We start from the raw sequence: 27,402 nt of genomic DNA, 5'->3' as shown, positions 1-27,402 counted from the left end.
GATCGCTAGATTTTGATTTTTGAAAAGCTGTTTCAGGCTAACTGGGCAAATTAAGCTTATGCCCATTCCATGAACATAATTTCTTTTGTAATCTGGTTTCTCAATAATTTAAAGCTCAAAAAAAATTTTAAATGTAACGTTATCTGTAATATAAAAGACAGAAAGAAATGGGAGACATATCAATACAATCATGCAGTTATCACAATGAAACCTCTCAGTCTAAGGAAAAACTCCCTCATCTATACCTAACTTTTGTCCCCTCAATATGTGAGGCCCAATTCTAAAGCCATATAACCACCACATCTTTCTTTGAATCACAGAAAGACTGTGGGAACTCCAAGGAAGGGCACCCATCTACTGTAGGTCTAAAGAACAATTTATCAAGGGAGTTCCCATTATGTATCCCCAGGAATTAAAAAGGAAGAAAAAAAAAAATCAGCACTGACTCTGTGAGCAAGCAAATGACTATAATGAAATCCCTACACCAAATTTTAAAAGCATAAATCCACAGAAGGAAGTCTGATCACTTTTGTAGAATGTCTATCATTCACTTTTCATGCTGCCATGATGTACGCAAAACATGACGAATGATTTTGCATGATGAAATAATATGGCTACCAAACCACACTGCTCCATAACTCTCACCTCTATCTCCTTCTCATAAAATTCATGTACGTTGACATGACTGTATCTCCCAAACGCAGCAGGACTGTGAGAAATATTGTAATTTTTGAAATGAGAAATATATTAGTATCAAAATTAAGGACTTGGCTGGGTACAACTGATGGTAAAGAATGCAAGTGACACTGTAAATAAACCTATTTCAGTGTCTCTACTTATCATCTAAACCATGCAGTTTAAATTTAAAAATTAAAATACTGACTTTCAGGATTTGAATATTTCTGAAATACTACCATGATTTAAAAGAATTTGTCTTTGATTTAAAAGAATTTGTCTTTGATATATCACCTTTTCCTGGGATAATTTAATGCTTTAGTTGGCCTAATGATAATTTTTCTAATCTGCATTTAATAAAAAACTGTAACATCACCTCACCATGGAAATAAAAACCAAGGTAAAGAAAGAAAATAATAAGATTGGAGTTAAAGAATTAACAGTATGAGAAAAAGGATTAAAATAAAATGATGAAAAATGCCTGCCTTTTTTCAACAGTGGTTGAGTTGGAGTCTTGCCATCCTCTTCCTCATCTAGATTATGTTTAAAAAACACAAAATATAAGTTAATTGCCTTCTTATTAATAAGATAATGAAAATGTAACTAGAACACATTTATAAATAAAACATAGTATGAAGAAACAGTGTGAAAAATAATTAAGACTGAAGAAATTTTCTACACTGAGTGTTCAGGATTTGAAAGAGCAAACATATTTTAGACTCCTCCAACAGGGCTACTGAGTAACACCCACCCCTAAATTTCATTCCTGTAAAACTGACAAAAACTTTAGAATTTTTAAACTTTTAAACTTTCATACTTGAAATCAGTTGCTCTGGCTTACAGAGTAGAATGATGTTGCAAGTAATACATAAATTTCAAACATGCCACTGCATCACTGTGCAAATAACTGACAAGGAATTTTAGAAGCACTTAATTGATATATTTGGTATTTGTAAAAATTAATCACCACTTGAAATATTTAGGAATTTGATCAGAGACAAGAGTCTTTTGGTTTATATAAAATGCCAGGTTATACAGGAGTGATTTTTCAAATACATAAATTTATATATATACATATATGTATATATATACACATATATACACGTGTGTGTGTACATGCATGTATATAGCATATGTTGGTCCATTTACATATCTATAAATATTTCCTAGGGTTAATAGTTTTCCTAATCTGAAATTTTTTTCATATTCTAAGCTGTACTGTTTGTTTAAGGCACATAAAACTCCCAACTTGGACAGGAAAGAGTACACTGCAGTGGGCTCTTGAGTCAGACTCCCAGCATTCCAAGATTACCTCTAACCCTTCTTCTAGCTGTGTGACCTTAAGCTAGTTACTTTACTTAACTCCTCACTTTCCTCATTTGTTAAAAGGGTGAACAATACCTACCTCTTAAGGTTGTCATATTGCAAGCATTAATGCACTCAGCTCAGTGCCTAGCACAAAACATATATTCAAAGGGTACTCTTTCTGTCCCTCTGCATACTGCATGCCTCAATAAGACAGACGTACCAAATATAATAACTATACCAGAATGTTTATAATTCAGAAGACGTTTAAAATTATATAAACTTTCCTATGTTTTCTGTACTAATTTTGAAAATAATTGGCTAAATAGAAAATAAACAGAAAATAAATGCTATTTTTGAATGCTTATTTTTATGCCTGTTATGGAACAAGAAACATTTCAATTATTACATTTAATTTAATAGTATTAAATATTACTGTTCATATAAAGTAGATATTTGATATTATCTATTTTTAATGATAATAAAAAACATAAATATAACTATGGACATTCTGTATTCATTTCAAAGAGCTCAGAAATGTCAAGGAAATCTTGACACTGAAAAATGATTTAAACTAAGTTAAAGGCATTTACATTTTTATAATAAAAAGATGAGTAGAAAAGTACTGACCCAGTTCCCTACTCTATAAAAATAGACTTCATAAGATTGTGACATACATTAATGAGCTAATGAATGGATAACATCTACTACAATGTGAGAGGAACAGTAGATGCCTGATAAATATATTACTTCTCCTCCTATCATAGTTTTACCTGTTAATTCCTAACAGATTCCATAAAGAAAGGATCTGTTTTAGGCAAGAGAAAAGGACAACAACAACAAACAAGAGGAAATGAAAGAACGTATACCACAAACTAAAAATAAATGCAGGAACATAAGAAGAGTTATCAGAACCAGTTTATAGAATTTTGAGGTGAAATAGAAAAAAAAAGATTATAATCAAGCCAGCAAAGAATTGATATGGAAAATGGGTCTCAGCTAAACTCTCAACTACCACTACTCTACAAGGTAAAGCAAACAAGGTAAATAAGGAGGAAAGAAAAAGCAACATTAATGCTTCTAAATAATCTAGAAGAGATTTCAGAGATAGGAGTTGTCCAAGGTTATCAATTTCAGAAAAAGAATGGTAATTATTTTACAGGAAGCAAAAGTATGATACGGTTTGATGATTTACAGTGCAGATTTTTCTTGTTGCATCTCAGCTGGGAGTAGGACAGATGGAGATACTAGGCTGAACAGAGGTAGGAGAGTGAGGGTGGGAGAGTAAGATTTGGAAGTCATTCCTCTTTCCTTCTCATAAGCATGACATAGAGATTTGTGGATGAAATTATCCCAAAGTCTCAGGAGATTTGGAAATCTTTTTGTGGCTTAAACCACATTAGCCACCAGGAGTATTTATTTCTGTAATTATGGCCCAACAGTTCAGCAGACAAACGTAAATTGCTCATTTCTTGGGAGGAGATTACATTGAGCAATAAAATTACACTTGATATTTTACTACATTGTTTTACCTGAACAATACCAGGTACAGTAGATGTAAAAATATTCTGAGTATCTCAGCACATAAACAAAACCCCTGGTATTGAAGTATCTTGATTTACAAAAAAAATTATGTAAACTAATTTTATAAACATCATTCCTTTCAGTGTTATCATATGCTATATACACATTACTCTAAAACTACCATGTTTCTTTCCAAGTTCAGATTAATCTATGCTTCAAATTAAAATTAAGTATAAATAAAAACATACAAGAGCATGTTTAATTAACTGGCATGGTTTCTGTTCTATGATCTACTTAATACCTTAAAAATAATCATTTGTAGCTATTCTGGAAAGGCATAAATTTTACCTGAGCAACTAGAAATGAACAATACACATTTGAGAACTGGTTACTTTGTAAGACATACCATATAATAAAAACTATTTCTTCCAAAATTAAAACATTACCATTAATAAAATTTCTTGTTTGAATAAAAATTACCTTTATGTGTAATGGATTTTTCACTAGATGGTTTAGAAGTATCTAAATCTGATTTTTTACTATACTCCACACTTAGTACCACATCCTTGACACCAGGAGACTTCTCTTGTGATGATAGTAATTCTTCTGTAGACATAAAGTATTCAAAATGTTATCTGAATCTTTTAACAAAAGAGGGCATCATGGTATAATAGCAATTAAATGACAATTTTAAGCAAAGTTTATAATGATAATGGTAAGTTTATAATGAATAATTTCTTATTATAAACAAATGTGACAATCAATTTTGAAATGACTATTCAACTAAATATCTTTAGCCACAACTGTCAGACATTTGAATTAGGTGATGGGGAATCAGTAATGAGTGAGATGTACAGAACATAAGAATCTGGTAGACAAAAGAATGATGTATAAAATGTGAACCAACTCTACTCTAAAAGTCATTTACACATGTAAAAAATGTAGGATGTGACAGATGTTCATATACATATAAGATGACAGACAACAGTGAAAAATTATACCCATGACTATAAAGCCAAAACTAGGGGATAGAGTTCTTTCCTAAGCTCATGGTGAAAGTGCCGTCTCTATTTTTAAAGCACTTCCTTCATTTTTTGTTTTTTCGGAAGGAGTTAGTAAACGTTTAGCTTCCACAATAAAAAAGATTTATCATAAAGACAAACATAATATGAAATTGATCTTCTATCCATAATCCTCATCACTGATATGTGTATATTAAGAGAAATAACAATAGAAAGTATGTAAGCCTCAGTGCCAGCACTATGCTAAGAGCTTCACAGACAGTATCTTCACAATAGCCTTATGAATAAAGATGAGGAAACTGAGGCTTGGAAGTCAACAAATTTGCCCCAGCTACAAAACTACTAAGAGAAAAAGCTGGAATTTTCAAAGCATATCTGACTCTACAGCCTATGCTCTTAAGCCCTGTGCTAAAGCAAATTCCTGTCTCCAAATCTTAATGATGAATAAGGAGGCTTTCAAAACAATTCTTGTGATTATAAACACGTGAAAATATTTTCTTGAACTTCCAATCACATTTAAATCTCAGCAAATTACAGAGTATATCATTTATTAGCCAAACTCTGATGTTTTTGAGAGTGAAAGGGAACACTACTAATAATTATGCAGTTATTAACAGGTATCCTAAACCAAAATTACTGTTAGAGCATAACAAGCATAATAAATAGTATTTTGCAAGGCCTACTCCAGAGTAAGAAAATGCATTTTCAGCAGGCCATACTTTTGTGTTACACGGATAAAGACCTCAAAGCATTCCTTTCAGAAATGCACAATACCCTTAAAGTGGTGGGGGGAGTGGGAGGATTAGAACAGCTTAAATACATGAACAGATGAGGAAAGTTCATTATATGTCTCTCAGCTATTTAGCCTTAGCTAATTTTGATGACCTGGTTAATTAATTGATAAGGACAAAATATTAGGTACACAAATTTTCTTAAACTTACAGTATTTTTTAAGCTACAAGGAAATCGTTAGAGGGTATGGAATTTTCCATAGTTTTTATAAAGTTACCAAAAGTGCTAAGTATACTTTAACAGGTTTTAAGCTTAATGAAAAAAAAGTTTTAAAAGCTTAAAAAATTATATAGTTTGAGAGGAGATCAGTGGGTGTCAGGGGTTAGAGAACAGGGAAAGGGTATGAATGGAAGCTATAATGCAGTAGCACAAGGGAGATCTTTGTGGTGATGGAACAGCTCTGTATCTTACATGAAACAACATATGTGACAAGTGAAACAGAACCACACACATGTGCTTGTGTGCACATTTGTACACACAAGTGTATGTAAAACTGGTGAAATCTGAATAAGGTATGTAAATTGTCCCAATGTCAATTTCCTGGTTTTGATACAGAACTATAGATACAATGTTACCAGTGGGGGAAACTGGAGGAAGGGTACACAAATTTTTGTGAATCTATAATTACTTCAAAATGAGAAAGTTACAAAATATAGTCTTTTCTGAAGAAAGAGTAAATGATATAACAAAGTTTAGTTTTTCATTATTAATATGCCTCTATGTACAAAGTATATCTTCCATAAACATGAAAATGTCTAAAATGTTTTCCTCTGATTATTTTATCATGTAGTTTTATAACTTTGGCCAAACTACAATCATAACTAATGTTTGTTTCTCTTAAACTTATGATTTGAATTGAATTTTATTCTATTAATAATTACTAGCCACCATTCAGGTTGGTGCAAAGAGAAAATCCAAACTTTGGTAGAGCCAATCAGATCTGATCTTAAAATGCCATACAATAAGTATATGACACATATTAGATGGTAAATATTAAAATTATTAAAGAATTTGTAGAATTACATATAATTTTCTAACAAAGTAATTTATATTTTTAAGATAAAAAATGTATTTCAAACAAGATTTACCTTGTCCTTGAAGATGAGATATATCCAGACCCTCTTTTAGGCGGATAACTACTACTCCATATTGTATATCAAAGGCGTCACTGTAACAAGAAAAAAACAAAAAAAAATTTTTTTTAATCACAAAAATTTCTGTCTCTCTCCTCTATAAAATGAAGGCAATAGTATATGATCTCTAAATTTACTTTCAGCTTTAAGTATCTGATTCTTATGCTTTAAAAATCACAGTGACATCCATATTTTCTCCAGATTCACTGGAGAAAAAATTAATAGACATGTTAACCTTCCTCTGCTGTACTGTGAAAGATCTAATTAACTATTAGAGAAGAAATAACTACAAGTATTTTAAAAAATAGTTAATAAAGTAATTGAATCAGAATCAGTTTCCTTAAAGAAAATCCAGTGAATATAGCTCTTAGTCTACTTCAGACTAAAATAGCTAAATGTTTTTGCTATAAGGTATAGAAATTTTTATAATCTATATAATTTCTTTAAGCTATAGAAGTTGATTTGCAGTTTCAGACCCTCCATACTGTTAATACATACATAGTAAATAAAGTATACCTCAACTGTTCAAGGTATTTAAAATCACAACCAGAACATAAGTGTCACAAGATAAAAGAGTAAGCAGTATCACTGCTTTAAAAGAGCCATCAACGTCTATGGTTCCAGAAACCAGAGAGCAGTATTTTACCTATCTTTAAACTGCTGCTTGACATATAATACTTGGATTAATACTTGACTCTCAGAGCAAACATTCACTTCAGTTCCTAAAAGATCAGTGTCAGAAAAGACTCCTTTCTTTCAGCGCTCCCATTATGACAAACTACAACTAATAATGAATGAATGATTTGCAAAAATGTCACTTTTTCTATTTTCTAGGATAATTACTCCATCTCACTGGTCTTACATCTTCAAAGAAAAAAAGCATACTCTTTGGCTCAAAGCCCACATGATGTAGTCTTTCTTTCACAGTCTCCTTCTTTCCCTAATCCCCATGCATACAAAGTACAGACTACAGAATTAGAAAGGGAGAGTGAAGTGCTGTTTACGAAAAAGTTAACAAACCCAAAGCCAAAGACCAGTCACAACCTCTGACAAACCAGCAGAGCTTGAATTTTACTAAAAACCATTTAACAATTACTTGGGAAATCTTAAGTATCGTATATTTTACTAATGAATATAAAGAGATTTATGAAAGTAAAGTATGAGATCTGGTTACTTCCACAAAGATGTTTCAAGGTAGCTATGAAAACAAAAGCATTATATGTGATACAGGCAAATAATAATATGGTTCTACCAATAGATACAACAGGAGCTCCAGGAAGGGAAATAACTCCAGTGAGTTAAGGATAAACAGATAAAAATTCACAGAGAAGTAGGATTTGAATCTGGTACTAGAGTTATTTTGCCAAATATAAATTTTTTTAAATGACAATTTTTTATAAAGAAATACTTTATAAGGAGTGAACAGTTCTATTTCATCAGCATCTATGACAAGAAAAAGACTACTCTTCAAGTATGATGTACTAAGAGGGAATCCTTATCCTCTATAAAACAGTGTGAATGAGATAAAGAGATTTGCTAAATAAATACTAGGAATACTAGAAAAAGTACTTTTCAAGATTAAAAACAAAATATGACAAAAATAGAAATTTTATTCTTTTTATTAAATAACTCAGTCCCAAAACACCTTTGTAATAGATTAAACAGATACGTATCCAAAAATAACATGGATAGATTCAAATCAGAAAGACAAAGTAACAAAAGGATAAGAACTCATTAGACAACCTGTAAGAAGGAAATTAAAGTGAAGTAAATCAAAACTACGCTGTCTTATAAACATCATTGGAAATACCACTGAAAAGTGAATAGTAAACGCAGAACTTAATACTTCAAGGGGGTGGAAAAGCAAACATATAAGTGCATTTTAAAAAAAGAAATGTAAATAACTTCCAAATGATTATTTTCATTCTATGCTTCTACTAGAAGAGACTATATGAGAAACAGACTTCAAAAACCAGTGCAAGCTTTCAAAATTAATATTTTCTGAATCAACTAAGTTACTGAATTAAAAGGACACTTACTGAAATAAGTTTATATACATATCCATATCCCTCATATCTGCTTGCAACCAGTCTTTCTTAAATCCAAGGACAAGTGTGTTTGGTTTCATACGCCCAAGACCAGCAGCCTAAAACACAGAAAAAATACAACTTTAAAGATATGCCACTCACAAAATGCTTTTTAAATGACAATATCCTCCTAATGGACAGCCTCTAAACATTTTTATTTTTAACGTGTTTTTATAAATTTATTTATTTTTGGCTGTGTTGAGTCTTCATTGCTACACATGGGCTTTCTCTAGTTGCAGTGAGCGGGGGCTACTCTTCATTGGGGTGCGGGGGCTTCTCACTGCTGTGGCTTCTCTTGTTGCGGAGCACGGGCTCTAGGCGCGTGGGTTTTCGTAGTTGTGGCTCGTGGGCTCTAGAGCGTAGGCTCAGTAGTTGTGGCACATGGGTTTAGTTGCTCCACGGCATGTGGGATCTCCCCAGACCAGGGATCAAACCAGTGTCCCCTGCATTAGCAGGTGGATTCTTAACCACTGTGCCACCAGCGAAGTCCCTAAACATTATAAAATTGTGTACCCTTATCAGCAAAAATAGTTGAGCATCCAATGCATGCATATTTATAAATTATATATACATTAATTATATTACTTATGATTAAACATACACAAAAATAGAAGATAAACACCTGTAAAGTTCTAAATGTATATTTTGTACTTTTATGATTTATCAGAATTTTCATTTTTAGGAAGGGAAAGATGATGGAATATACTTAACCTTTCATAAAAATCATAACAATACAGTGGTATTCCCAGTTACATATTTTGCCATTAAAACCTAGAAGCAGAAGTCCAAATTGAATACATGCGTTGTTGGCTACAGTTCAGAATTCCATCAGTTTTTCTTGCAACTTCATGTAGAGTTGCAATTCAATATGCTTATACAAATATGCTCCCAGATCCAATTAATTTCTTCTTTTGTAAGTTTTAAAAAATTAATTAATTAATTTTTGGCTGCATTGTATCTTTGTTGCTCGCACGGGCTTTAGTTGCAGCGAGTGGGGGCTACTCTTCATTGTGGTGCGCAGGCTTCTCACTGCAGTGGCTTCTCTTGTTGCGGAGTGTGGGCTCTAGGCGCGCGGGCTTCAGTAGTTGTGGCACGCAGGCTAAGTAGTTGTGGCTTGCGGGCTCTAGAGCGCAGGCTCAGTAGTTGTGGCACATGGGCTTAGTTGCTCTGCGGCATGTGTGATCTTCCCAGACCAGGGCTTGAACCTACGTCCCCTGCACTGGCAGGCGGATTCTTAACCAGTGCGCCACCAGGGAAGTCCTCTTTCATAATATTTTAAAACACACTAAAAATTCTATTCCCAAGGTTGGCTACTCACATAAGATTTTTTTTTTTATGGTAAAAGATAAATAAAACAGTTTGCCATTTTAGCCATTTTAACATGTACAATTCAATGGCATTAATTACATTCACAATGTTGTACAACCAACCCCACTATCTGTTTCCAAAAGTTTCTCATCACCCTAAACAGAAATTCTGTAAACACTAAGTAATAACTACCCGTTCTTTCCTCCCTCCAGGCCCTGGTAACACCTAATCTACTTTTGTCTCTACAAGTTTGCTTATCCTAGATATTTCCTATAAATGGAATCACACAATATTTGTCCCTTGTGTCTGGCTTATTTCATTTAGCATAATGTCTTCCAGGTTCATCCATGTTACAGCATCTATTAGAACTTTCCTTTTTATAGCTGAATAATATTTCATTCTATGTGTATACCACATTTTGTCTATCCATTCATCTGTTGATACATGCTTAGGTTGTTTCTATCTTTTGGCTACTGTGAATAATGCTGCAACAAACACTGGCCTACAAATATCTGTGTGACTCCCAGCTTTTAATTTCTTTGGGTATATGCCTAGGAGTAGACTTGCTGGATATACAGTAATTCCTTGTTTAGACTTTTGAGGAACTACTAAGCTGTCTCCCACAGCAGCTGCATCATTTCACACTCCCACCAGCAATGCAAAGGTTCCAATTTCTCCACATCCTCAGCAACACTTGTTAGTTCCTGTTTGTTTGTTTACTTAATTACACACATGCTAGTAGTGTAAAATGGTATCTCACTGTAGCTTTGATTTGCATTGCTCTAGTGACTAATGATACTGAGCATTTTTTCATGTGCTTATTAGTTATCTTTATTTCTTTGGAGAAATGTTTATTCAAGTTATTAGCAAATTTTTTAATTGGGTTGTCTGTCTTTTTGTTGCTGCTTTAGGAATTCTGTGTATATTTTGGATATTAAACCTTATCAGAAATATGATGTAAAAAGATTTTCTTCCATTCTGTAGATTGTCTTTTCATTTTCTTGATAATGTCCTTAGATGCACAAAAGTTTTTAATTGTGAAGTCGAACTTGTTTACTTATTTGTTTTGTTGCTTGTGCTTTTGGTGCCATATCTAAGAATCCATTGCCAAATTCAAGGTCATGAAGATCTACCTCTATGTTTTCTTTAAAGAGCTTTATGGTTTTAGCCCTTATATTTAGATCTTAGATCCATTTTGAATTAATATTTTATGTGCCATGAGGTCACACTTAAGTTTTTATAGGTGATATACTTAAATCATTTTTTGTTAAAGATTAAATTAATTCAAGTACTTACCAAGTGCTGACCATGTGCCAGACACTGTTGTAAAGACTCTGCATAATTAGGGAACAAAAGAAATAAGCCTAACCATGTAAAGTTTACATTCATTTTCAAAATGTTCTATCCATGCACAAGTTTCTTTCAAAAAATAAATTTTTTTTCCACTCTACTATAAACAATGCTTTGCCCTCAGGAGACAGATAAAGAATATTTATTTTTATTTAAAAAACTGTTACATAGCAAGGTAGCCACTAACCACACAACATAATTTTGATATTTTTGGGGGCTTTTTGGTAAAAGAAAACCAAGAAATATCTTCAAGTTTTATTGTTTTTTAATGAAGTAAGCTACAAGATGACCGGCAACTTCTTGATGGTACAAAATACTGTGAGAGTTACTCCGTTTCTCATCACAAACTTTGGTTACAACCTTATTATAATTAAAAGGTTTTATTTTTATAAAATTGACAGTAACATTCAGAGGTACTCTGTGCACTTCTGTTTTCAACTTCATTATCGTAATAACTTGCCCTTGAATGACTGAGTAAAGAAATTTCACATCTATCAGTCATCCTAAATCCTTTGTAAATTCTAATCGAAGTACCTATTCAGTTAGAAGTAATGTTTTCAGCTTCCATAAAACATCATGTGTTTTAAAGAAATAACATTACTGAAAATATGTCTTCTCTGGAACATAGTCCTTTTGGCTCATAGAAAATCAGTTCTTCATGGACTTCCATAATTGAAACTGATATAGCAAAATGCAGTCATCTGAAGCTTATTACAAATAGCTTCGGTTTCAATCAAAACATTCTTACTGTGTTGTTTTTTTGAATCGTTAGCAATGTTTTCTGTGAATCTTCCACCAGAACTTGCTGACAAGAAAGGCATTTAGTTTGCTATAATATTTTTCTGTGTATCATCATAACCATTTTTACTGTAGCAGAAAGAACAACTCTTTCCCCAATAGTATGTGGCTTTTTATTTCTGTCATGACTATTAAGTAAAAACATTTCCAAACATCATGGTTACCTAATTTAGTTAAGTACTGCCATGAGATTCATATTTAAGAATTACTAACAAGAAATGAAGGTAACAACAGCAAAGATCAATAAAACTAAAAGCTGGTTGTTTGAGAAGATAAACAAAATTGATAAACCATTAGCCAGACTCATCAAGAAAAACAGGGAGAAGACTCAAATCAATAGAACTAGAAATGAAAAAGGAAAATAACAACTGACACTGCAGAAATACAAAGGATCATGAGAGATTACTACAAGCAACTATATGCCAATAAAATGGACAACCTGGAAGAAATGGAAAAATCCTTAGAAAAGAAGAACATGCTGAGACTGAACCAGGAAGAAATAGAAAATATGAACAGACCAATCACAAGCACTGAAATTGAGACTGTGATTAAAAATCTTCCAACAGGGCTTCCCTGGTGGCGCAGTGGTTGAGAGTCCGCCTGCCGATGCAGGGGACACAGGTTCATGCCCCGGTCCGGGAAGATCCCACATGCCGTGGAGTGGCTGGGCCTGTAAGCCATGGCCGCTGGGCCTGCGCGTCCGGAGCCTGTGCTCCGCAATGGGAGAGGCCACAACAGTGAGAGGCCCGCGTACCGAAAAAAAAAAAAAAAGAAAATCTTCCAACAAACAAAAGCCCAGGACCAGACAGCTACACAGGCGAATTCTATCAAATATTTAGAGAAAGCTAAAACCTCTCCTTCTCAAACTCTTGCAAAATATAGCAGAGGGAGGAACACTCCCAAACTCATTCTACGAGGCCACCATCACCCTGATAACAAAACCAGACAAAGATGTCACAAAGAAAGGAAACTACAGGCCAATATCTTGGATGAACACAGATGTAGAAATCCTCAACAAAATACTAGCAAAAAGAATCTGACAGCACAATAAAAGGATCATACACAATGATCAAGTGGGATTTATCCCAGGAATGCAAGGATTCTTCAATATATGCAAATCAATGTGATACACCATATTAACAAATTGAAGGATAAAAACCCTATAATCATCTCAATAGAGGCAGAAAAAGCTTTCAACAAAATTCAACACCCATTTATGATAAAAACCCTCCAGAAAGTAAGCATAGAGGGAACTTACCTCAACATAATAAAGGCCATATATGACAAACCCTCAGCTAACACTGTTCTCAATGGTGAAAAACTGAAACCATTTCCTCTAAGATCAGGAACAAGACAAGGTTGTCCACTCTTACCACTATTATTCAACACAGCTTTGGAAGTTATAGCCACAGCAATCAGAGAAGAAAAGGAAATAAAAGGAATCCAAATCGAAAAAGAAGTAGTAAAGCTGTCAATGTTTGCAAAGGACATGATACTATACATAGAGAATCCTAAAGATGCTACCAGAAACTACTAGAACTAATCAATGAATTTGGTAAAGTAGCAGAATACAAAATTAATGCACAGAAATCTCTAGCATTCCTATACACTAATGATGAAAAATCTGAAAGAGAAATTAAGGAAACACTCCCATTTACCACTGCAACAAAAAGAATAAAATACCTAGGAATAAACTTACCTAAGAAGACAAAAGACCTGTATGCAGAGAACTATAAGACACTGATGAAAGAAATTAAAGACAAGACAAACAGATGGAGAGATATACCATGTTTTTGGATTGGAAGAATCAAATTGTGAAAATGACTTTACTACCAAAGCAATCTACAGATTCAATGCAATCCCTATCAAGCTACCACTGGCATTTTTCACAGACTAGAACAAAAAATTGCACAATTTGTATGGAAACAGAAAAGACCCCGAATAGCCAAAGCAATCTTGAGAAAGAAAAATGGAGCTGGAGGAATCAGGCTCCCTGACTTCAGAATATACTACAAAGCTACAGTAATCAAGACAGTATGGTACTGGCACAAAAACAGAAGTATAGATCAATGGAACAGGATAGAAAGCCCAGAGATAAACCCACGCACATACGGTCACCTTATTTTTGATAAAGGAGGCAAGAATATACAATGGAGAAAAGACAGCCTCTTCAGTAAGTGCTGTTGGGGAAACTGGACAGCCTCATGTAAAAGAATGAAATTAGAACACTCCATAACACCATACACAAAAACAAACTCAAAATGGATTAAAGACCTAAATGTAAGGCCAGACACTATCAAACTCTTAGAGAAAAACATAGGCAGAACACTCTATGACATAAATCACAGCAAGATCCTTTTTGACCAACCTCCTAGAGAAATAGAAATAAAAACAAAAATAAACAAATGGGATCTAATGAAACTTAAAAGCTTTTGCACAGCAAAGGAAACCATACACAAGACGGAAAGACAACCCTCAGAATGGGAGAAAATATTTGCAAATGAAGCAACTGACAAAGGATTAATCTCCAAAATATACAAGCAGCTCATGCAGCTCCATATCAAAAAAACAAACAACCCAATCCAAAAACGGGCAGAAGACCTAAATAGACATTTCTCCAAAGAAGATATTCAGATCGCCAACAAACACACGAAAGGATGCTCAACATTACTAACCATTAGAGAAATGCAAATCAAAACTACAATGAGATATCATCTCACACCGGTCAGAATGGCCATCATCAAAAAATCTAGAAACAATAAATGCTGGAGAGGGTGTGGAGAAAAGGGAACCCTCCTGCACTGTTAGTGGGAATGTAAATTGATACAGCCACTATGGAGAACAGTATGGAGGTTCCTTAAAAAACTAAAAATAGAACTACCATACGTCCCAGCAATCCCACTACTAGGCATATACCCTGAGAAAACCATAATTCAGAAAGAGTCAAGTACCACAATATTCATTGCAGCTCTATTTACAATAGCCAGGACGTGGAAGCTACCTAAGTGTCCATCGGCAGGTGAATGGATAAAGATGTGGCACATATATACAATGGAATATTACTCAGCCATAAAAAGAAACGAAATTGAGTTATTTGTAGTGAGGTGGATGGACCTAGAGACTGTCATATAGAGTGAAGTATGTCAGAAAGAGAAAAACAAATACCATATGCTAACACATATTTATAGAATAAAAAAAAAATGGTTCTAAAGAACCTAGGGGCAGGACAGAAATAAAGACACAGATGTAGAGAATGGACCTGATGACACAGGGAGGGGGAAGGGTAAGCTGGGGTGAAGTGAGAGAGTGGCATGGACATATATACACTACCAAATGTAAAAGAGATAGCTAGTGGGAAGCAGCCGCATAGCACAGGGAGATCAGCTTGGTGCTTTGTGACCACCTAGAGGGGTGGGATAGGGAGGGTGGGAGGGAGACGCAAGAGGGAGGAGATATGGGGATATATGTATATGTATAGCTGATTCACTTTGTTATAAAGCAGAAACTAACACACCATTTTAAAGCAATTATACTCCAATAAAGATGTTAAAAAAAAAAGAAATTGCTTTAGCATATTATGCTAAATCCATTAAAAATAGTCATTAAATGTTACATTAATTAAAGAATGTTGACAATGGAAATGTATAATAAAATATTGGCTGAAAAAAAGCATCACTGAACAAAAATGCAGAGTTTTGGCTTCATATTCTAGATGGTTAGTTTTTAAAGGTTGAGCTAATAGTGATGGCTTTAAATTATCCTTAGTTAATTTAATATCATGGCATTAAATATATGTGTGTATATATATTTGGAAAGGGGCTACAGGACTTGGGTATAATTTATATTTTAAATATTCTTATTGGCAATGTTATTTCGGTCTACAATTTTTAGAAAATTAAAAAAAAATTGCTGTTTACCTCAACATGTGCCTAATGAAGAAGAGGAAAGGTTTCAGAAACACTCAGCATATATTACAGGATAATTCTAGACTAGCTTTGCTCAGGAAAAAAGGTAGTTATAGCTACACTAAGACTAAATGAGATCTACTTGATTTAAAGGGCATCATGATGTAATCTGAATTTTTTGTAAAAACAAGAGTTTTTTGCTAATTTAAAATGAATGTTTAAAATTGGATTGACAATCAAGTGGCTCCTGCCTTAAAAAAAAAAAAGAAAAAGAAAACAAAAGAAAAATCCATTTAAACAAAGAAGTTAGCAGTGTTAATGTCTTACTGCCAAAGGGCTCCATAAGCAAGTTATTGACAAGACTACCTCTCCTTAAAACAGTGAATCTCTAAATAAATGCTTATAACTAATAACTAGACAAATGAAGGGACAAAGAAATGAAAAGTCAGAATGTATAGTAAAACAAACCCATCTAAACAGCACCGCTAGAACTATAAAATAAGTCACTGTATAAAGAAATCAATGTACAAAAAACTATTTTGACAAAGATTATAAACCTCTAACAGACATAAAGGCATTTTCCACTTTATGTAACAGGTTTCGAGAAGGTTCGAAGGAAAGAGAAGTACACTCAGTGGCAACTTACACTAAAATTTCAGTGATTAGTTCTAAAGAGGCAATTCACCTATCTGTAAGGATATTTTAAACAGTTCCTCAGACAGCTCTGCCACTGGAATAAACCATCTCCTGGGCATCTTTGTAAAGGGAATAGCACTTGCCAGGTTTATAGGGCAGTCTCAAAATGACACTGTTCTATGTATGCTCCCTTTGCCCCACACTGGTGAAACTGTCATGACCCACAGGGGTGAGTATGTTAGGTAGAGGAGAATGATAAGGAGGATGGTTCCTAACTCTTGGCCAATTTACGATATCATCATTTATACCACAGAAACCCTCGAGGGCAGTGGCTCTCAAAGTGTAGTGCCTGGACTGGACCAGCAGCAGCAGCGTGATCACCGGGAAACTTGTTAGAAATGCAAATTCTTGGGCCTCACCCTAGACCTACTGAATCACTGTAAAGATGCGGCCCAGCAGTCTGTGTTTTAGCAAGTCCACCACGTGATTCTGATGCAGGCTGAAGTTAAGAACCATTGCTGTAAGTAAATATTTTCATTTCCTTCATAACATTTATTAAATACATAGAGTAGTTATCAAAGTATTCCTATAAACTGCACAAAAGCAAGCAAGATTTACCCACTAGAAACAACCTTATGACCAGGGGTAGCATTCCGTTTGAAATATTTATATATTTCACATACAAAAGTGAATAAAGTAATAAATAATCATGTATCCGCCACTCAGCTTAAGAAAACAAATTTCACAAATACATATCAAGTACCCAGTATATCCTTTTCAAGATCTCCTTGTATTTTTACTATATATTCCATTATCTAGGCATATATACGTATGAATTTTTAAGTTACATATTTTTTAAAATTTATATCATCTTCATATTACTCATGTTCTTACTTTAACTTGCTATTTTCCTTAACATTTCTGTCTGAGGTTTATCCTCATTGATATGTATAGTACCTTTTCACCACTATATGGAATTCCACTGCATGATTATGCCACAATTTTCAATAATGTGATTAATGGCTGTTGAAGTTACTTTAATTTCCTTTTCACTGTAAAATGATAGTGCTATGAAACTTCACATAGCCTTCTTCACATGTGTAAAATTTCTCTGTGGTATACACTTAAGAATGGAATGTCTCAGGATATCCGCACTTTTCAAAGATGCAGAATACTGCCAGGTTGCTGTCCCACGTGATTGTCCAGTCTACATTTACTACAGCAGTGCAAAGATTTCCAAGTGCTCTACACCATTTCTAACACTTGGTATTGGCAGACCTGATTCTGATCAATCTGACGGGTATGGAATAAAGCTGTACTACGGTTTTAATTTTTACTTCTGTCATTTAGGTTTCCTCTTCTTTGCATGTCTTTTGCTATTCTTTTTTTCTCTTATAGATTTAGTATTTCTTTATATATTGTGCACCATATTCTTTTGCTGGTAACATTATCTTCTTTAAGTCTGTGGCTTCATTTTTTGTTTTCATGCTTTCTTTAGAAGCACAATTTTATAAATGTTAACTAAAAAATAATTGGTTTCTTCTTCATAATTCAACTTTTTGTGTCTCATTTAAAAACTTCTTCCCTAGTCCAAGATCATAAAATTATTCTCTATTTTCTACTAAAAGCTTACAAATTTTGCCTTTCATGTCTAGGTCTTTAATCTATCTGGAAATGTTTTGTTGTTTGGTTTATAAGGATGTGTTATATATATTTTTCACATAAATTATCAATTATCCCAGCTCATCTTTTCAATGTCACCTCTGTCATGTATTAAATTTCCTATATGAGTGGCTCTATTTCTACTCAGTTGAACTGTCTGTCTCTACTTCAATACCACAATGTCTTAATCACTATAGTTTTATGCTAATAAGCCTTTATATCTGGCAAAGCAATCCCACTCCCACCCCTTATTATTCCTGAGGATAGCCTAGGCTATTCTTAACCATGTGCTTGTCAAGTTTTAAAAAACACAAAACAGAAAGGGCCCAGTGACAGCACTGAGTCCCCCACCTCTAACAAAGCAGCTCCACAATCGACACAGTCAATGGGCTTTTGCTTAAGCTTTCTTTTGAAGAAAGAGGTTCCTATAAAAATAAGTTGGCAAACACTGTCTCCCTACAACCTTTAAGGGTTGAAGAAACTGAGTTTCTGAGAAGTTAAATAACTTGATTGGTCCGAAATCCATAATAAGGAAGTAGCAGTGCTAGCATTTAAACCTAGGACTGATTCCAAATCCCACATTCTGGTTACTAGGACACACACAAAACCGAAAGAGAAGTCTAAGTTTAGCACCAGTAAAATAATAGTGAGAAATATAGTAGGGAATTAGAATTTTTAAAAAATTAAATAAGGACTGCCATTACTTAACACAACAGGGAGTGAATGGGAACTATCTTAGGAAAAGGACAGAAATAGGCTAAGATAATTCACAAAGAGGTTCTTCACTGTCAGCCAACAGCACAGTATTTCTGTAACTCTCAAATTATACAAATTGTAGTATTCTACTTCAGTAAAGATATTTTAAAGATTTATGATTTTTATTAATGTGAATAATGAAACCTGGAATAAACAAGTTTTTGAAAGCTTACACAAAACTAAAATACTGTCATTTGAAAGATGTAACAAATTTACCTGCATCAAATATTGTGCACCCTCTCTCAAATCATCTGCATGTACTGGAGCATAAAAAGCCTTCGTTTTGTTTTTAATAAGCCATCGCTGATATTTGGCTTGATCAATGGACATCTCTTTCATAGCTTGTCTTCGAGGGCCCTTTAAGGTAAAAATATTAATAGTGTCTTTAACTGAAAGGTAATCTATTCCCCCTTTATAAAAATCCTCCTGTTATCTTGGTTTAAACAAGGTGTCTAAACATGGCGGTGGGGGGAGAAGGGAAGTATAATGATAGTGTTTCATTTTCCTGTCAGTGAATTCTTTCCAATAAAGATTATGAAAAAACAGTGTTGATGGAACAAAGACACAGAGGGTGCCAGTAGAAGGAAGAAGAGGAGAGGAAGAAACACAGACTTGGAAAAATAAATGTTTTGATACTAGTAAATGAAAGAAATTATAAATTATTGAAAATGGAGAAGAGATTACACAGAGAAAAATAAGAGCCTTCTGTTTTTCTATGGAAAGTTTCCCATCTTATTTTTTGTTTGTCTCAAACATCTGAGTTGTTAATTCTCAGAAACCTAGAAGTATCATTACAAGTCAAAGTGAGCTATATAAATACGTTTTTTCTTTGTACTTGTTAAATGATGAAATGACACAAGAAAGGCGTTTTTAACTTGCCATTCTATTTTGATCCTTGTAAGCAACACATAAAATGTGTTACATGTTTTACCTAAAATGTATTTTTTAAAAATCTAAAAATAAGATTAAAAGTACACCCTAATTATACATGAATAAGACAAGGAAAAGTACAATTTATCTTTCCTAGTAGAAGAATTTCCCCTTTGTAATTTCTTATGCTCAAGACCCCAACCTGAATTGATCTAAGATAACTGTGAAACTCCACAGGTCCTGAGTGGAGTCAGTGTCTCAGTGTGTTCTTCCACTACCCCCCCCCCACACGCACGCACATGCACACTCACACGCACGTGCATGCACACTCACTTTGCTACTATACAAGTAGAAGATCAACTCTAGCAGGGGCTGGGACGTAGGGCATATAACACGCATTTCTAGCACCAAAATAAAATGAACAGTAGAGCCTGGGAGATAAGTTAATCTGGCAAATACTCCAATTTCTTATGCAGAAAAGGTGATCCATCATCTAGTAATTGTTTTCAAAAAACTACTTTTGGATGACCGTTTACCCCTATTTTTAATAATTTCCTTGCTCATGAATAAAACTAAAATGAATGAGCAATTAAAGTGTTTGAATTTGGAAATTCAGCACTCTACTCTTCTTACATATCAGATACTAGATATCTACCATGATTTGTCCACCTCCTCCAGCCTCTTTTTTTTCCTGATAAGTATATGTTCCCAGTATTCTCAGGACTTTATGAGATTTATCAGCAAGAAAAAACACATACTGAATTCCATTTAGGTTCCTTAGTTATTGGGAAGTAATTTTTCTTAGCAAAGCAATATAGTTTGCTAAGACCTACTCAAATTATTTCAAATCTAGAAAGCTCCACAAATTACATACAGAGTGAAAAACGTTTTAATATAAAAAACAAAACTAATACTTACCACATGTACATGACCACAGATCATCAAACCAACATTTTTTGTGAAATCATGAACAAGATGAAGTAAAGCTGGGCGTGAGTTTGGAGCACCTGTCATAACAAGACACTGTGGCCTAATTTAAGATTAAAAAGAAAGAGAAGTTTAGGGTTTTGATAACATGGACATGATTTTAAGTCACTTCTCTAAGAATATATTATTACACTAGCCACTCCTTTATGCAACTGTCCTCAAGACAGGCCACAAGATTCTCACAGATGACATAACTAGGGTTCCTTGGTACATGAGAAATGCAGAAAAACAAAACCTTCTTTGAACAACCATCATACCAAATGTCCTAAATTAATAGGTAATATTATACATCAAGATTCTGGGAGGCACTACAGAAAGAAATGACCATGCTGGTTAAAAACATGTAACCATTTTTCATCTTATAAAGGTAATAAATATTCCAGTTCTTTCACAGAGTCCAGAAAACTTCCTGAGAGCATGGCCTTGCCTTCATGTAAAAAACAGGTCACTTTCCTTCTTAGCTTGATCACATCATACTTAACTTCTACTTTGTAACATCAGCCCTCCCTAATCTAGTTTAATTTTAATGATGTCATATGAGTAAAACCACCTGTGGTGAAGAAAAGGTTTCTATTTGAAAAGTTTTAATACTAATTAATTATGATGAAAGCCAAAATTGAATTCAGTTGCCTTTGCAAACACAAGACAGTGGCAAGACTTTCACGTATTTTTTTTTTTTTTTTTTTTTTGTGATACGCTGGCCTCTCACTGTTGTGGCCTCTCCCGTTGTGAAGCACAGGCTCCAGACGCACAGGCTCAGCGGCCATGGCTCACGGGCCCAGCTGCTCCGCGGCATGTGGGATCTTCCCGGACTGGGGCACGAACCCACGTCCCCTGCATCGGCAGGTGGACTCTCAACCACTGCGCCACCAGGGAAGCCCTTTCATGTATTTTTAACTCTTGATTTTTGTTGACGAGAAATAAAAATCAACCTTGTTTGAGGAAAAAAAATTCAGGTATCCATGTTATGAATTCAAACAGATTCAGAAAAATTTTTTTAAAAAAAATTTTGATTATTTTTTAAAATTAAGTTTTATTGGAGTATAGTTGCTTCACAATGTTGTGTTAGCTTCTACTGCACAGCAAAATGAATCACAACAGTGTGTATAATTAAAACAAACTTTAACAAAAAGCAAATAGACTAAAAATTCTGACTTACCTACTAAATTGTTAGGGTAGTTCCTAACTATACTTATAAAATAAGCAGGAAAACCTGAATAAAGACCTAAAAATGGTACTAACTCATTCAGAATTTTAGCAAGCTATGTGAAAAGCCAGTTCTGCTTGGGGGAATTGCTTTGGGGCAATCAAATATGAAGTCCTCCTCTAAGGCCCAGACTGCTAGTAGTCCAGTCTCTCCACCTGAGCTTCAGCAGGCTACATGGCTCCGCAGCTAAACATTGCATTTCCTAGCCTTCCTAGCAGCTGAAAGTGGCCCTATGACTGATTTCCAGCCCGTACGATGTTCCTAATTCCTTGTCCTGTCCTTTAAAAATGAAGCTGGCCACCCTCCATACTTTTTTCCCCTTTCCTGTAAGCTAGGCCGTGGTGGAGGGGGGGTGATGTCTTTGACCACACGGACAGAAAAACACATCCTAGGGAATGGCAGACTGACAGATAAAAGGAATGTGGAACTTGAATAACCAAGTGCAGCCAATCTACTTACCAGCCATGAATATCCATCTACCTCTGGACTATCACATAACACTGATATCTATCTTGTTTAGCCACTTTATTTTTTCAGCTTTTTGTTATGGTAGTTTAACCTATTACTAATATAACCTATTACTGAGGGAAATGAACTTGTAGTCCCTATCTTTACTATCAATAAATAGTAAACACACCACAAAGGCATAATTTGGGTGTAATTTTATCATTCTAAAGAAAGGTATAGAACAAAATATATTAGGGATTACTTCTAGTAACAATGACAGAGTATGAACATCTGCCTTCATCTTTACTGCCTCCTTAAAAATCTCCGTAGTATGATGGGATTTTTTAAGTCACCAAAAATATGGAGAACAGGATAGGACACAATAGCATTGAATTTTGAAAGCCAGAAAGCAGATGGAAGAAAAATAAAGGATTTGACAAATCAGGAAAAGGCTAAATTACAAATGAGCATAAGAAAACTATGAAGCCATCTGATTTTACACCTAAGAACCATCAAAATGCCTAGGACTTAGAGGCAATAGAGTCTTTGGAAATGGCAGGGGCAATATGTTAAAGAAACTAAAATAAGAAGGACTGATTTAAAGTTTGCATAAGAAGCACCTAGATGAACCCAAATCATTTCCATCACTATGATGGGCAACTGTCCCTGTCCCTCTCCAATCCTGTTAGGCTAGGGCTTATTTGCTAGAGAGACCTCTGGTCTGGGAGCATAAGCATATGTCCCAGATCTCTGGTCTGAGGGCATAAGCAGCTACTTTAAGTAGGGGAGGTAGGAGAACATTTACTATATGCTGAACCCTGAGATCTCTGAGCTGCCTTCCCACTTGGCTCTCAGAACTCTGGTAGCCAGAACTTTATCAACAAGCAGAAGATTAAAAGATTCTTTTCTGAGAAATCTAATCAGATCAAAATAGAAAACCTTTAAGATGACTTAAATTTCTTAAAGAACCAGCAAAGCCACATTAATCTACATCAAGGGCTTCACTGACAAGCCCCACCCACCAATGCAGAACTTCCCTGGCCCAGGACCACAGATACTTCAGACAATGCTAAATCTAAGAACCCAAATTAAAGAGGCAAGAAATAGTGAGAAAGACTATTTCTCACTATTCAAGGAAATAGAAACTATAGAAACTATGAAGCGAAGAAAACAAAATCTTTTGGCAAATTTGGTGAACGCTGAGATACTGATAAATAGAAATTTAAACAGGAAAAAAAATTTATTGCCTACACAGAAAACAAAAAGCCTGTACAGGAAAAAAAAAGCAACTATAATTTACTACATGGCTGGGCTCTTGAATCATGCTTAAAATGTCAGAATATAAATATCAAGTCTAATATAATCAAAATAATGACATAAAAAATACCCTGGGACGGTAGGGTAAAGGGAAGGGTGCACATGTGTGGTGGGCATACATGGATGAAAGAAATCAGCAGATAACGCCTGAAGTTAAAACTCAAACAATACAACAAGACAAACCCTCTTTTTGGGAATATGAAGTAAATATTACACGATTCAGTTAAAAGTGGTTGCCTGTGGCATGAGAGAAACAGGGATTTGAGAACTGGGGCAATTGCTAATTTTCATGACAAACCTAAGTTTTTCCTCTTTAAACTATGTTCATGTATAATTCGGATAAAAATTTTAAAACAATTAGAATAAAATTTTTTTAAAATTTCCCCATTACTGTAATAAGCCAAAGCAACAGTTTTTTATTAATGGCAAATTAACTCTGACTCTTGGTCATACTCTCAGTTCTGGAATACAACTTTTTACATAAAGGAATGATTTCTATTTTCTGCCATATTTGGCATCGACTAGTCAAAATGTTCAAAATGTACTGCATTTAAAGTTTTCCTCCCAGGGCTCTCATTTCTTTTTCTTTTTCCAGTTTCTCTGTACTCCTAAGCTGAAGATCTGTGGTCTCTGGAAAACTTTCATTCTAGAAGAAAGTTGCGGGCAGGGCAGGGGGGAGAACCCAAAGAGTTAACAAAAAGATATACAAAGATGTTTCTTCCTGGGGGAAATCTGGTAGAGCACTTCTTTTCTGGCACGTATCCACTCTGGAAGTTTTCTTTAAAAAAGATTTTGCCTTTTGATTTACTGAAACAAGGAATTTATTTCTGTGATTACTGTGCAGACGCCAGTGAGAAGTGATTACTCATGACTGTGGAAAGTCACCTGTTCAGAACCAGGCTTACATGAACAGTATGAGAATGGCTGTCTAATGATCTATTGTCTAAAAATGACAAGCCTACTTATAGCTTGGTATAAGTAATAATCTACAATTTCTAAGAATCTATATAAATAAACAATACTCCTGGATTTACAACAGTGCTTTAGTAACTGAATCTCATCAATTATTAGAAGCATGTTAAATTAAGGAATAGTTTTTAAAATGATAACTGATAAACTATTATAAGATAAAAAATAATTTATTGAAGAAAGTAAGAAATACTCTTCACTCTAAGGCATTGATTCTTTATCACTAAAACTGGTTTCCAGTACCACAATGAGAATGAAGCCACTAATATGAAAATATTTACTGCCTTAGTAAAATTGCAAAAAGGGGATTTTTATGAATTTCATCCTCAGTAGTTATATAACTACTGAGGCCACAGCGGGGGAAAAAAGTTTACTTTATGATACCTACTATTTAAAAGTTATCAAATGAGAGACCTCCAAAACTTTCACAACATTTTTGCAAGGTAGATGATAATTTATCTCTTTGTAAAATTTTGATAAGAAGAAGCCTCAACCTTGTTTTTGAATAAACTGCTCAAATCAAACCAAAACAAGAAATAATACCCTATGCTTTTAGAGAAATTTCCATGAAATATCAGCATATGAAAATGTTACTGAACAATAAAGGAAGAACTGATTGCCACCTAAGACAAAATGTTTCTGTTACCTTATGACTTACCTGAAGTTTTTCACATGGTCTTCCACTCCAGAAAGACGTATCGAATGCTGCAGTGCATTCAGGTAAGTCAGGGCTTGTGTGGAGGATCCCCAGTTCACATCTGTGGGAAGACAGTATTCATGCAGCAGCTTAATACCGGTTGTAACAAGTCATCAATAACAAGTACTTTCACATTTAAAAAGTCAATTGCTAAAATAAACTATTGTCCTCAGGACTTTCAATAGTTCAAGTTCATGGCATGAAATTAAGACAATGCCAATCTGAACTACAATTACATTAAAAAAAAAAGTACAACTTAGAAAAGACTGGGATGATAGGGCTGCAGACATGCTGTGCATGCAACTCAAAATGAGCCTTTTACAAATAAAACACTTAAAAATTACTGCTTATATAGCCAAAGGTCTAAAAGGAAAGAGGCAGATCTATGATTGTTATAAAGTACTATTTATAGTACTGAACAGTTTAAGTTATTTGAACAGGCAAATTTTACCTCTTACTGAATAAACAATCTGGACACAAATGATGATTTTAGACATTTGTTACTTTAGAGATTTAACAAGCATATTAGAGAAATAATTGTTTCTGAGATGATTAAAACAGTATCTTCTTTGTCCATTTCATTTCTAAAGCCACCATTCTAATCCAAAATTTCATTCTCTCATACTTGGATTACAAAATGTAATTACCTGGTTTTTTGTAGGTAACATAAATGTAAAGTCCAAGAACTATCACATATGTTAGCAGTGCAGCCCACCAGTTAATGACAAACATCACTATGCAACAAAGAATTGCTCCAAGTAGTGATATCCACATGTTGTAGTATTTGAAGGCAGGGCGCCATCCTAACAATAACAAACAAAATAGATAAATAAAAGTCACTTGGATACCTCATCTGCTTTAGACAGTGGTACATACGTATGCACAAAATAAATTTCTCTGTGGCTGCTACACTAAAAGGTCTTTAAATGTGAACTATAAGGCTAATTATAACAGTGAAGTCATAGACCATTACTGATCACAACATCATGATTCCTGACAGCCATGAAGTGGGCACATCTATTTATGTCCACATTACCCTATCTTACTAGTTTCTGTATTCAAAAAATTCCCTACCAAAAAAGTATAAATCAGCCTACCCCAGTGAATGCTAAAAACTAGAGAAGATTAAAACATTAGGTTTCAAATTGAGTCCTTAATAGTGCGGTTTTATTTTCTGTGTTTTAGCAGGAGACACATCTATATCCTAATGAATGTATAAAACAATTCAAACAAACTGTTCTTCAGAATCATTAAAAAAGTAATCTACTTGCTAGAAAAACTGTGAGTTGACTATAGAATCATACCTTCCCATTTGGGGAAGTATTTATGAATTAATAAGCTCACTCGAAAAACTGTTGAAGGCCGTGTTTTAAAATTTTCATTCATAGGTAATTCCAGAGCCCAAAATACTATTTTTAAATCATTTCAATAAAACTTATATTCTTTTCTAAAATTAAACTTTTTAATTTTGAGATAACTGCAGATTCACATAAAGTTGTAAGAAATAATACATAGAGATTCCGGACACCCTTTACCTAGTTACTCCCAATGATAACATCTTGCAAAATGATATCACGATATCACAACTAAAATATTAATACAGTCACGATAAGGAAAAGTCCAACACAAGGATCCCTTGTGTTGCCCTTTTATAGCCACACCCATACCCACCTCTAAAATTTATATTCTTAAAGTAAAAACTGAAGCTAAGATGTTTGTGTCCTAAGTTCCCATACTTTATCTTTCCTTTTCTGAGAAACTTTTAGACCCTTAGAAGGAACAGTGCTTTTGTTCCTTATTTCCTTCTCTGATGTCCCAACTGCTATCATGGTTTATAACAAAACCCATAAAAAATGTATATGGAGTAATTTTTCAGTTGATAAAGACCCCTTATATTAGAACTCCACAGAACTCATTGTGTTAAAAATATTCCTGGATAGGTTAACTATATCATA

General features: G+C 34.2%; 1 protein-coding gene across 1 annotated transcript in view; it reads right to left on the bottom strand.

Annotated features, from left to right (window-relative positions):
- Positions 1-27,402, bottom strand: part of SLC12A2 (solute carrier family 12 member 2) — a 108,790-nt gene that overhangs the window by 12,414 nt on the left and 68,974 nt on the right. Inside the window, exons 14-21 of the mRNA XM_029217643.1 lie at positions 26,095-26,250; positions 25,409-25,508; positions 20,742-20,853; positions 19,170-19,310; positions 8,491-8,597; positions 6,407-6,486; positions 3,985-4,110; positions 1,161-1,208 (exon numbers count right to left, since the gene is read on the bottom strand). Of these exons, the coding sequence (XP_029073476.1) occupies positions 1,161-1,208; positions 3,985-4,110; positions 6,407-6,486; positions 8,491-8,597; positions 19,170-19,310; positions 20,742-20,853; positions 25,409-25,508; positions 26,095-26,250 (870 nt within the window). The remainder of the gene's footprint in view (positions 1-1,160; positions 1,209-3,984; positions 4,111-6,406; positions 6,487-8,490; positions 8,598-19,169; positions 19,311-20,741; positions 20,854-25,408; positions 25,509-26,094; positions 26,251-27,402) is intronic.

Source organism: Monodon monoceros, unplaced genomic scaffold (genome assembly GCF_005190385.1).
Source record: "Monodon monoceros isolate NGI ecotype Baffin Bay Population unplaced genomic scaffold, NGI_Narwhal_1 Super_Scaffold_12, whole genome shotgun sequence".
NCBI classification, from domain to species: domain Eukaryota; kingdom Metazoa; phylum Chordata; class Mammalia; order Artiodactyla; family Monodontidae; genus Monodon; species Monodon monoceros.
The sequence above is the reverse complement of the archived record's forward strand: the minus strand, read 5'-3'. Positions and strand labels throughout refer to the sequence as shown.